This window comes from Geospiza fortis, unplaced genomic scaffold, assembly GCF_000277835.1.
Source record: "Geospiza fortis unplaced genomic scaffold, GeoFor_1.0 scaffold662, whole genome shotgun sequence".
Classification (NCBI taxonomy): domain Eukaryota; kingdom Metazoa; phylum Chordata; class Aves; order Passeriformes; family Thraupidae; genus Geospiza; species Geospiza fortis.
In genome coordinates, this window is record NW_005054450.1 from 507,426 (window position 1) to 519,749 (window position 12,324).

At 57.8% G+C, this 12,324-nt stretch overlaps 2 protein-coding genes across 3 annotated transcripts in view; one reads left to right on the plus strand and one right to left on the minus strand.

Annotated features, from left to right (window-relative positions):
- The window catches only part of KLHL17 (kelch like family member 17), a 13,371-nt gene extending 9,582 nt beyond the window's left edge, over positions 1-3,789 (minus strand). The window contains exons 1-5 of one of the 2 annotated variants that reach the window (XM_005427681.2): positions 3,557-3,789; positions 2,759-2,880; positions 2,138-2,359; positions 983-1,099; positions 362-575 (exon numbers count right to left, since the gene is read on the minus strand). In XM_005427681.2, the coding sequence (XP_005427738.1) occupies positions 362-575; positions 983-1,099; positions 2,138-2,359; positions 2,759-2,880; positions 3,557-3,767 (886 nt within the window). In that variant the 5' untranslated portion in view covers positions 3,768-3,789. The remainder of the gene's footprint in view (positions 1-361; positions 576-982; positions 1,100-2,137; positions 2,360-2,758; positions 2,881-3,556) is intronic. The other variant, XM_031062560.1, reaches the window with a different exon arrangement.
- A 6,107-nt stretch (positions 3,790-9,896) lies between these two features.
- The window catches only part of NOC2L (NOC2 like nucleolar associated transcriptional repressor), a 25,513-nt gene continuing 23,085 nt past the window's right edge, over positions 9,897-12,324 (plus strand). The window contains exon 1 of the mRNA XM_005427708.3: positions 9,897-10,996. Within this exon, the coding sequence (XP_005427765.2) occupies positions 9,897-10,996 (1,100 nt within the window). The remainder of the gene's footprint in view (positions 10,997-12,324) is intronic.

The following is a 12,324-nucleotide window of genomic DNA, read 5'->3' on the forward strand; positions in this document are numbered from 1 at the left end:
GGGGCAGGCAGAGTGCCTGGAACTGTCCTGCTGAGCAGAGCTTGGTTGGACAGAAGAAAGAATTTTATAGATCAGATACAATAAACAACCTTGAGACAGAGAAATTAAGAGCTCTGACTCCTTCTTCAACTGCCAGGCTGCGAAAAGAGACTTTCTAACACACCTTGGTGCCACTCTGAGCAGCTAGAGACCCGAGAGCTGAGGGGAGCAAACACAGCCCAAACCCAATGGGATGGGGCAGGGATTGGGGCAGGGACTGGGGCAGAGACTGGGGCAGGGACTGGGGCAGGGATGTGGGGCAGGGATTGGGGCAGGGATTGGGGCAGGGATTGGGGCAGGGATTGGGGCAGCAGGGCCGTACCCACAGCGAAGAGCACGGTGCTGGCGCCCTCGCAGCGGCGCGGCCGCGTGCGGCTGTTGCCCAGCACCCCTCTCTGCTCGGGCATCAGGTGGTACTTGAGCGCCTCGATCAGCAGGTCCTTGCACTCCGAGTGGTGCCGCACCAGCAGCTCCGTGTCCACGTGGCTCATCAGGAAATCCCGGCTCAGCAGGGGCAGCCGCACGCACTTCATCAGCTGGGGGGGACAGCAGAGCAGGGCATGGGACAGGGGCACTGAAAGGGGACAGCTGCGATCAGGGAGAAACTCCTGGGGCTGCCCCATCCCTGGAGTGTTCAGGGACAGCTTGGAGCAGCCTGGGATAGCCAAAGGTGTCCCTGTCCATGGCAGGGGGTGGAATGAGATGGGATTTAAGGTCCCTTCCAACCTGCACTGGGAGTGGTAGGACAGGGACCTGCTGCTCCTGCCCTGTCCTGCAGCTTCCTCCAGCCCGGGCACTCGGAGATGGTGGGCACAACCAGCCCCCTTCCCAGCCCACTCTCAGCCCCTTCCCAGCCCACTCCCCTTTCCCAGCCCACTCTCAGCCCCTTCCCAGCCCACTCCCCTTTCCCAGCCCAGTCTCAGCCCGTTGCCAGCACGCTCACCCTGGGCACGTGCTGTCTCCTGCTGTCCACGTCGTGTTTGACCCAGCTGAGCACAGCCCTGTACACCTCCTCCTCCGAGGGCACGTTGAGGCTGTCGCTGGAGATGAGGTCCAGCACCTGCAGGGCGGGCAGGGGAGGGCAGAGCTGCTCGCTGTGGAGGCATTCCCAGCTCCCAGCACAGTGAACAGCAGTGCCAGGGGCACAGCTCTGCCTCCTGGACGTGCTGCGGGTTCCAAACAGCAACTGGGTGCCCCAAAAGCAGCAGGTGCAGCTTTGTGGGGACATCTCTGACCATCCTCCCTGGCTCTTCTTTTCCCCTCACTGTGGCTGAGGCTGCTGCAATGCCTGACAGTTCTCCCTGATGTCGCTGGCAGCGGCAGCAGGGAGATGACTCTGCTGGCATTCGTCCCTTCCATATTTCCTGGGACAGACCCAGCCGCCCTGGCTGCTCCCAGAACTGTCCCTTCACCTGCCAAGGGCTGCAGAGCTGCAGCAGGGGCAGATGTGACCCTCCCCTCACTGTCACCCTCCCCCTGCCCCGGGGATGGGTGAGGGGAGGTGTCTGACCCTGATCCCCACACAGCAAGGACTGGGAATTGCTCCTTTCCTTAGGATGTTTCCTCCTGAGGAGCTGAGAGGCCTCAGGAACAAAATGCAAACAATGGTTATCTGCTGCTGTGGAATGCAACAGGTGCATCTGTGATTGGTCTCATGTGGTTGTTTCTAATGAATGGCCAATCACAGTCCAGCTGTCTGGACTCTCTCGGTCGGTCACCAGCCTTTGTTATAATTTCTTTTTCTATTCTTAGCTAGCCTTCTGATGAAATCCTTTCTTCTATTCTTTTAGTATAGTTTTAATAGAATATATATCATAAAATAATAAATCAAGCCTTCTGAAAGAGGCGGGTTCGCTCAATAACAGCTGCTCCTAAGGAGCTCGCTTGGGTTTCGGGTTTGCTTGGTTTTTCTTGCTAGACCATGATGCAAAAGGTACAAGGGTTGATCTTTGCTGTTTATAGCTCAGTTTTCATTATTATTTCATCTTTCCCTTACGGTGTGTAGTCTCTATCGTGGCAATGGTGTCTTTTCATGGAGTCAACATTCTCGTCTCTTCCCTCATCCTGGGACCCCTGAGAACACCACCACAGGCCTCACCTGTTTTAGGGGCAGCAACATGAACTCCTCTGTCTTGGACACCTCCACGAAGTGCTGGAGGACGTACTTGTGGGCAGACTTGAGCAGGTCGCTGCAGGAGTGGGTGTCAGCAAAGCCCCGGATGCCCAGGCAGTTGGAGGGGTCCAGCTGGCTGAGCAGGAACTTGCAGCAAGCATCCCTCACACCATTGAGCTGAAGCAGGCTGGCAGCAGGGAGAAGGGTCTGGCAGAGTGGAAAAGAATGGGGCAAAAGGGAGTTCCCAGGGCAAGGAAACGATTTTCACCCTCGTCCCACTGCGAGGCACAAGCAGAGCAGGTTTAGTGAGCACCTCCAGGCGCAGAAAGGACAGAGCACTCCTGCTTTCTAAGGTGAAGAACAGCTGGGGAGGACACCTGTAACACCCCCAGGGCCAGGAGAAGGGCAGGTGCTCAGGAACAGGGCTGGGAACTGCACAGAGCTTTGAGGAGCCACCTCTGGGAAGGGAAGCAGCTCAACTCCCTGAGCACTGCCAGCCCCAGCTGCCACCACAGGCACAGCTGGCAGTGCTGAGCGGGAGAGAGGGGTCCCAGGAGGAAAATGTGGAACAGAACAGCTCTGTGGAGAAGGGGGAACAGCTCCTACCTGCACGTTCCCCTCTCCCACCACGATCTCAGCCGTGTAGGCGTACTGCACCAGCTGCTCCAGCGCCTGCGGGTCGATGTCGTGCAGCGTCACATGGGTCTGCCGGCTCTCACTCATCTCATCTGGGCCAAAGGACACCCAAAATGAGCAAAAACCCCCCAGCAGGGCTGCTCCACCACAGGAGGATGCGTGGAACCAGCTGCATCCACCTCTGCATCCCAGCCCAGGGAGGATTTCTGTCCAGCTCTGGGGAACGGGGACCAGGATCCTGGGCAGAGGGACACCAGGATCCTGGGCAGGGAGGGACACCAGGATCCTGGGCATGGAGCTGTGGGCAAAGGGAATCAGGGAAGGGAGGGAAATGGAGGATTAAACCATGCATGGAACAAGTGGTTTGTTTCTGGAAGGTTTCCTGCCCAGCTCTAGGGATTGGGGGGCAGGTCTGCAGGACAGGGGACACCAGGATCCTGCACATGGGCAAAGGGACTCAGGGAAGGCAGTGAAATGAGGAATATTCCTGTTCTTGCTGACAGAACTGACACATGAAAGCGAGAACTGGGAGGGGATTTGAGCAGAGAGGGGATTTGGGCAGGATCTTGTGCAGGAGGGGGACACCAGGATCCTGCACACGGGCAAAGGGACTCAGGGAGGGCAGTGAAATGAGGAATATTCTTGCCCACAGAACTGACACATGAAAGGGCAGGGCAGTGAGAACAGGGAAAGGGACAGAGCCGGGGAGGGGATTTGGAGAGGGGAGAGCTGCCAGCCTGTCCCTGGGGAAGAGAGGACTCTACTTGCTTGTGAACATGGCGTGGAAGTAGGGGCTGCACGACGCCAGCACCACCTTGTGGGCCTTGATCTCCTTGGTGGCCACGTGCAGGACGATGTCGCAGAGCAGCCCCCGCTGCCTCATGCGGTTCATGCACACGAAGGCGTCGTGGTAGTGGCGCTTGGAGTTGTGGGAGATGCTGTGCCCGTCGCGGTTCAGCAGCTGCACTGCCCCCTCCATGGCTGCGGCGGGCACGGGGGCAGCCCCCCCCCCCCGCCTCTGCCAAAGGGGCAAACAAAGGGTTAACATCGCGACGGGAGCTGGAGGATGGACAGGGGTACAGGGGAAACGGGGGGATTTGGTAAATGGGCTTCAAAGGAGTCGCCTTGGGCAGGGGAAGAGCCACAGCCAAGGTGGATCCAAGGTGGATCCAAAACAGAACCAAGATGGGCACAAGGTGGACCCAAGGTGGATCCAAAAGGCACCCAAGATGGACACAAGATAGACCCAGAAAGGATCCAAGATGGACCCAAGGTGGATCCAAGATGGACTCAGTCACGAGTTTTCACACTTTTATAAGTTTTGGTCCATGTCCGTATTGGGGTTCATTGTCCAATTCCAGCTCCAGGCTATGCAGTCCCACCCTCCCAGGCTGCTCTCCTCCATTCCCTGTTTGCACTTTTTGGGCCTGGAGCTGCAGCTTGGTTCTGGGGCTGGAAAAGGATTGTTCTGTGTGCCTGAGCTGTGAGGAGAACCTGCTAACACTTTATATGAAGTTCAGAGTCACACACCAATGCAGCACAGAATGTGGAAGATATGAAAGCTCAAACTTAAGGCATCAATCCAGGCTGCAGCCCTGGGTGATCCCTGTGGGAGCCACCACAGCTCAAGCACCCTGTGCTGGCAGCGATCCTGACAGCTCTGACCAGGCCCTGCTGGGGAAATGTCATCTGCTTCAAACAAAGAGGGGAAATTCAGGTTCCATATGGGGAAGGAATTCTTCCCTGCGAGGGTGGGGAGGCCCTGCAATGGATTTCCCAGAGAAGCTGTGGCTGCCCCTGCAGCCCAGGCCAGGCTGGATGCAGCTCAGAGCCCCCTGGCATGGTGGAAGCTGTCCCTGCCCACGGAACCAGATGATTTTTCACACTCCCTTCCAACCCAAACCATTCAGTGCTTCTAGGAAAACAAACCCTGCCTGATCAAGGAACATTTATTCACGCAGAGATTTCCTCCCCCTGCTGCTGTTTGCATGCACAAGGCCTTTGGCTGCCTCTGTGCCAGAGCTGGGGGGGCGAGCAGGGGATGACTGAGCAGCAGGAGGAAGGAGGGGGAGGCAGCAGCAGGGACAAAAACAGCTTGAACCCATCCCGAGGCTGCCAGCTGCCCCCGCATCCCCGCGGCGAGAGGATCCCCTCGGCCCCCGCTCCTGCACACCTCCATCATCACCCTGCCGAGCCCAAAAATAGCAAAGCAGCATCCTGAGCCTGCTCAGCCGCGGCTGCAGCCCGCTCCTGCCTTTTTATGGAGCAGTTGTAGCACGTACAGAGGCTGGGGGAGGATGAAAAGATGAATAAACATCTTTTGGTTTCCTGCGCGGGGAGAAAAGCCTGCAGCGCCCTTTGCTGCTGGCATCACCCGGGTGCCGCGGGGTCCCTGCTGCCCCTGGCACAGGCAGGGCCTGCTGGGGCCTCCCAGCAGGGACACCAGGGTGGCACCGTGCCCTGGGCACCAGGGAAGAGCCCAGGAGTGTGGTCCTGTGCTCCCACATCCCATTTTGGGAAGCTGCAGCATCCCCGGGACACCCCATCTCCTAATTCCCATCTGCTGGCTGAGGTGCCTGCAGAAAGCAGGGTTTTTGTTATTCACATCCCTACCTGGGCTCCAGAGGGGCAGGCACAGAGCCCAAAACACCTGTGGGGTGGATTATGAGCCATGGAGCAAATTACCAGCCTTAGATGAAGATCAGCAAACCATGACAAATTAAGTAGAATGATAGTGAAGTTATCACGGGGTGAAAAATTAAATTTTGGGGTTTTTAGAATGGGGGTTCAAGGGGCAAGATGGAGGGATCTGGGCATGTCCAGCCTTTCTCCTTCTTCTTCTTGGCCTCCATCTCCTGCTGTGATGGTGGCACTTTTGGGTTGGTTTAGAGTAGAAGCTCACTGTCTAACACAGGTGATAGGTATTGGGAAATAATTGTAAACATTGTACATGTAGTTTTTAGTATAAAGACATAACACTGCCCTGGGGCAGGCAGAGTGCCTGGAACTGTCCTGCTGGATGGACCTTGGCAGGGCAGGAGAAAGAATTTTATAGATAAGAAACAATAAACAACCTTGAGACCGAGAACTGAAGAGTTCCGACTCCTTCTTCAAGCGCTCAGGCTGGGAAGAGAGACTTTGAACATTGCTTGGGGTCACTGTGAGCAGCTAGAGACCCTGAGCCTGCTCCCTGTGCCCCGTGCCACCTCGCTGGCAGCACCAAACATCCCTCATTTCCCTGGTAAAACCCCATTCCCAGGAAAGGAGGGTCTGTGGGCTGTCACTAATGGGGAGCAGCACAGGGACAGAGCAGCAGTGTCAGGGCTGCACAGGGGCAAGGCAGCACCAACCCATTCTGTGGGCAGCAGCAGCAGCACTGCACGTGTCCCCACGGGCTGGGACGGATGTGCTGCCTCCCCTGGAATAACTCTGAGCTTGTGGCACAAAAAAAAACCCCAAAAAACAAGAAAAGGAAGCGTTTGTTTGGCTCCTCTGCGCCAGAGTGTGGCCGTGCATAACAGCTCTGTTAATTAATGCAAATGATCCCTGCCCAAAGGGAGGCCTGTTCTCGGCACACAAAAACACCATATTTTGCTGGGGGTGAAAAGAAGTGTGCTGAGCAATAAACAGAGCATCCTCCAGGGAGAGGCTCCGAGCTGCCCTTTCCCAGGAGGGCCCTGCAGAATGGCTTTTTGTGGGCAGCCTGCGTGGGGACTCTGTGTCTGGCAGCAGGGCTGGCAGGCAGCAGGGCCACATCCTCTGCAGCTGCTCCCATGGCAGGGACAGGGAGCAGGGCACAGCCCCTGCCCTCGGCCTGCCGTGCAGCCAGGCTCCAACCCACCCCCTCCGTGCGTGCCCACCCCTTTGTGCCTCGTCCCTGCTGCAAAACCAGCTGTTTGTGCACAGCCCTGCAGCTCCCACGCCAGGGCTGCCTCTGGGGAGGGCACAAAGCCCTCGCTGGCACTCAGTGGCACTCAGTGCCCTCGGTGGCACCCAGCTGGAGCCCAGCGTGCCACAGCAGCACCAACAGCTCTGCCAGGTGGCACCGTGGGGCCAGGCCCCCCTCCAGGGCTGCAGCCAGGGCAGGGCCCTCCAAAATGGCACAGCCAAACCCCCCCTGGGATGGAGCAGAAGCTTGGATCCCTGGGGAGGGACAGGATCACAGTGCAGCAGCGTTCTTCCATCAATAATCAAGGGCTGTTTGCACAGCCACAGCAGATCTGCACTGTCCTCACCCCTCAAACTGGGATATCCCAAATTATTCCTTCTTCCAGAGGGAAATAATAATAATTTCTATTTTGCAATTATAAAAATAATTTCTATTTTGCAATTTATTACAAAATAAATTTATTACAAAATAAATTTATTACAAAATAAATTCATTACAAAATTGCATTGCCACCTTTCCTGCTCCCTTCCCCACAAAAAACCCAGGCAGAGAGGACGGGAACCATTCAGCTGTGCCTGCCCAGGAGCCAGATGCCAAGCAGGCACTGAATCCAGGCAGCTGTCCCCAGCAGGATGTGTCACACCAGCGCCACTGACACAGAGAACGAAACGCTCTGGGGTTCAGTCCTTCCCCAGCCTGCACCCAGGGAGCTCCAGCAGGCACTGGCAGCACCAGCAGCTCCAGCTCATTGTGAGCTCAGCCTGGGAGAGCCAGGGCTGGCAAGGAGCACAGGGAGCAAGGGGATGCTCTGAGCTGCTCTGAGCTGCAGATCCTCACTGCTCCCCAGGGCAGAGTTCTGCACCTGTGCAGAGGCCAGGGCTGAGATTTTGGATGGAAGTGGCAGCAAGGGAGCTGTCCCTCCTGGAACCAGCCCTGCCTTTGGGAGGCAGCAGGAACTGGGGAGCTGGCAGTGCCAGGGAAGCTGGAAGCCCTCGGTGGGGACACGAGAACACACAAATGGGGTGAGCAGCAGGGACAAGGAGCACAGCCCGGCCCTAAGAACCCCTCCAAAGCTCATATCCTCCGTCCCCTGCTGCTCCTGCAGCTCCCTGGCATGGATGTGCTGCCTCAAGGCAGGGCAGGGCAGCACAGACAGCGCTGAGTCTGCAGGACTGAGAATCCCCAGCTCCCAGGAGGGCTGGGGCTTTTTTTATTTTATTTTATTTTTTTCATGAATTAGGCATAACTGACACGCACTGAATCCTCCTGTCTAGACATCTGCAGAGAAGTGACAAGCTGCCAGGGAGGATGTGGAGCCTCGGCAAGGGGGTGGGGAGGACAGGGAAAAGCTGCACTCAGCTGCCAGCTCCAGGCACAGAGACACTGCTGCCTCCAGGCAAGAGGGGCTCTCAGCACACTGACCTGGCCACAGCCTCTCAGCCCCTCCCTGGGCCCTGGTGCAATCACCAGTCTCTCCTAATTAAAGCCTAGCTCCTCGTTATTCCCTGGGGAGTTTTGTTTGGAAGCTCCAAGCTGCTCTCAGTCACCTCAGAAAGTGACAGGAGGGAGCAGGAGGCAGAGGCTCGATGCCCTGGGACATTCTCACATATCAGAGGGATGAAGGGCATCCTCAGCATCCTCATCTCGGTGCCCACAACCTTGTCCTCACCTCCCCCAGGCAGCAGCTCTTCCTTCAGCCACCTCCAAACTCAGCTTTTGTCTTGCAGCTCCAAGCAAGGCTCCATGCTTGAGGGATTCCGAGGCATCTGCGCCAACATTTGGGTCATTTTCAAGTAATTGGTGGTGAGGGTCAGGACTGGAGGAGGTTTGGGACTGCTGAACTCGCGGGTTGGGGAGGAACAAGGAATGGAAATGGATTCCTGCCAAAAGGTGCAGGTCCCCAGCTGCACCGGGCTAGACTGCAGCTGCCACAGTCCGGCACAAAGCACAGCAAAAGCTGAGCAGAACGAGCCCTGCGGCTCTGAGAGGAGCTGGAAATGTGGGTCATGTCCTGATTCCCCTGCCCAGGGTCCCCAGCAGCAGGGCAGCCTGTGTCTCATGCCCTGCCGGTTTGTGGCACAGGCAGTGCCAACCTGGGCACACCCAGCAGGAGCCCTGCCCAGGCAGCAGGGCCGGCCCAGCCCGGCTGCACTGGGACACAATCTCTGTGCCCAGCTGATTTTCAGACAGGTAAGCACGAGGGGAGAGCGCTCAGGGAGCCTGCGCTGGGCACAGCCACACTCCCTGCCCGGGATCCCCCTGTCTGCAGCACCCTCGCTGCCCGCAGGGACTGTGCCCTCTGCTGTGCCAGGTGGCAGTGGGCAGCTCAGAGCGGGTCACCAGCACCGCCCAGCAGTGCCCCGCTGTCACAGGACAGGCATCAGTTTGGGGAGGCTCAGCAGGAGACACACCTGGCCTCTAAAGGGAAGGATAACTCCGTGACATGAGGCAGCAGCAGGGAAAGCAGGAAAATGCACTCGGATCTGCTGGCTGCAAACAGGCAGGGAGATCTTTTATAGAATGAAATCATTCTGAATTTTACAGAATGAAATCATTCTGAATTTTACAGACATGAAATAATTCTGAATTTTACAGATGTGAAATAATCCTGCTGCCTCTCCAAACCAGGAGGTCAGCAGTGGGCATTGCTGGCTCAGCCCTCTCACACCACGGGCAGGGATGGCTCCCAAAGCCTCCTCCAGCCAACAGAGACCAGCCCAGCTCTGCACCTCCTGCTCTGAACCAGCTCTGACCTTCTGTGGAGCAGTGGGAAAGTCTTTCCAAGCCAGGAGACAAAAGGATTCCCTCCCATCTCGCGGCCAGCAGCAGCACAGGCCACATCCCCAAACACGGAGCTATGTGACACCACGGCCTTGAGCTCACTGGCACAATGAGAGCCTGCCAAGGCCAGCAGGCCCCAGCCCTTGGGAACTGCAGCTGCAGGAGCTCAAATTCCTGTCCCTGAGGAGCCACATCCGTCAGGGATGGTTGCAGCAGCCCAGGCAGAGCAGATGGAGCCTCGCAGGCCTCCCAAACCCAGGCTGTGCCCAGATCCAGGAGGCAGCACTGGGGCTTCAGTGGGGCTGCTCGAGTTCTGGAGCTGCTGAGCCTGACATGGAGCAGAGCAGGGCCCAGAGCAGTTCCCCAGCAGCTCTGCACATGGCTGTTCATGACATGGAGCAGAGCAGGGCCCAGAGCAGTTCCCCAGCAGCTCTGGAGATGGCTGTTCATGACATGGAGCAAAAATGGGCCCAGAGCAGCTCCCCAGCAGATCTGCACATGGCTGTTCATGACATGGAGCAGAGCAGTGCCCAGAGCAGTTCCCCAGCAGATCTGCACATGGCTGTTCATGACATGGAGCAAAAATGGGCCCAGAACAGCTCCCCAGCAGCTCTGCACATGGCTGTTCCTGACATGGAGCAAAGCAGTGCCCAGAACAGCTCCCCAGCAGCTCTGCACATGGCTGTTCATGACATGGAGCAAAGCAGGGCCCAGAGCAGCTCCCCAGCAGATCTGCACATGGCTGTTCATGACATGGAGCAAAGCAGGGCCCAGAGCAGCTCCCCAGCAGATCTGCACATGGCTGTTCATGACATGGAGCAAAGCAGGGCCCAGAGCAGCTCCCCAGCAGATCTGCACATGGCTGTTCATGACATGGAGCAAAGCAGGGCCCAGAGCAGCTCCCCAGCAGATCTGCACATGGCTGTTCATGACATGGAGCAAAGCAGGGCCCAGAGCAGCTCCCCAGCAGATCTGCACATGGCTGTTCATGACATGGAGCAAAGCAGGGCCCAGAGCAGCTCCCCAGCAGATCTGCACATGGCTGTTCATGACATGGAGCAAAGCAGGGCCCAGAGCAGCTCCCCAGCAGATCTGCACATGGCTGTTCATGACATGGAGCAAAGCAGGGCCCAGAGCAGCTCCCCAGCAGATCTGCACATGGCTGTTCATGACATGGAGCAAAGCAGGGCCCAGAGCAGCTCCCCAGCAGATCTGCACATGGCTGTTCATGACATGGAGCAAAGCAGGGCCCAGAGCAGCTCCCCAGCAGATCTGCACATGGCTGTTCATGACATGGAGCAAAGCAGGGCCCAGAGCAGCTCCCCAGCAGATCTGCACATGGCTGTTCATGACATGGAGCAAAGCAGGGCCCAGAGCAGCTCCCCAGCAGATCTGGAGATGGCTGTTCATGACATGGAGCAAAGCAGTGCCCAGAGCAGCTCCCCAGCAGATCTGGAGATGGCTGTTCATGACATGGAGCAAAGCAGGGCCCAGAGCAGCTCCCCAGCAGATCTGCACATGGCTGTTCATGACATGGAGCAAAGCAGGGCCCAGAGCAGCTCCCCAGCAGCTCTGCAGCCTTCAGAGGATGCCTGCTCTGATTTCCAGGCCGTCCCCAGAGAGCCAGGCTGGCACAAGGGAGCAGGGCAGATGGTCACTGTCTGTGCTGGCACAACAAAGCCCTCCCAGTGCCCTCCCCAGCAAGCTGCCCTGGGCTGGCAGCAGGCACGGGGAGCACCCCAGCCCCCCGAGATGCTCGGGAGCTGCTCCCTTTGGATGCTGGGCTCCCGAGCCAAGGGAGCAGGTGCCGGATCCGCCTGCCAGCTCCTGGTGCGCTCTGAATTAGCTGCTCTCTGCTGTGATTCATTAATCACTCAGTGCCCAGGAAGGAAACTCGGATCTCTACACCCAACATCTCCCCGGGTCTTACTCACTGCTCTGCTGAATAAAGGATTTCCAGCAGATGTTCACGGGCCAGGGGAGAAACTCGGGGTGCAGAGGGAATGGGGTTTGCTTTGGCTGCAGGGATGGAAACCAAAAGGTTTTCATCCCTGAGGGGTCAGTGAACCCCAGAACACCAAACCTGTAACAAAACCAGCACCAGGGAATCCCAAAACACCAAACCTGTAACAAACCAGCACCAGTGAACCCCAGAACACCAAACCTGTAACAAAACCAGCACCAGGGAACCCCAAAACACCAAACCTGTAACAAAACCAGCACCAAACACTAAAGGCACCCAGAAACATCCACGTGTTGCTGAATCACCCCAGAATCAGCTCCAGCAATGCAGAGCCCCCCGGAATAATGCTGTGGGACAGCAGGAAGTGACAGCAGAGCTGGCACCCTGCACAGAGAGCCACCAAAGCAAGGCCACAGCTCCTGCGGGCTGGCACAGCGCAGGGACAGCCAGGGACAGCCAGGGACAGCCACCCTCTCCTTCCCTGCCGAGGTGCAGGGTTTTGCTCCCCGGAGAGGGAGGTTTTGCTCAGCCAGCAGAACCAGCCCAGCTGCCAGCCTGGCCTGAGCTGCAGGACCAGCTCCAGCTCCGGCTCCAGCTCCAGCTCCAGCTCCAGCTCCAGCTCCGGCTCCAGCAGCACAGCGATGCTGAGGTTCAAGGAGAGCCCTCTGCCCGGGCAGCCACTGCAGAGGCCACCAAAAAGCTGCGTCCCACAAGTTTCCAGGAAGGAAAACGCCTCTCCCCGTGCCCTTCAGCTGCCAGCCCCGAGCCCCCGAGGGCAGGGGACACCCCGGAGCTGCGGCTTTCCCCATCTCCCATTTCCAACGGGATCCGGCAGCACTTGGCAGAGGACAGGGGAGGAGGGCACAGGGATGCTGCCGGCCCCGGAGGTGATGCCGCGGGGCC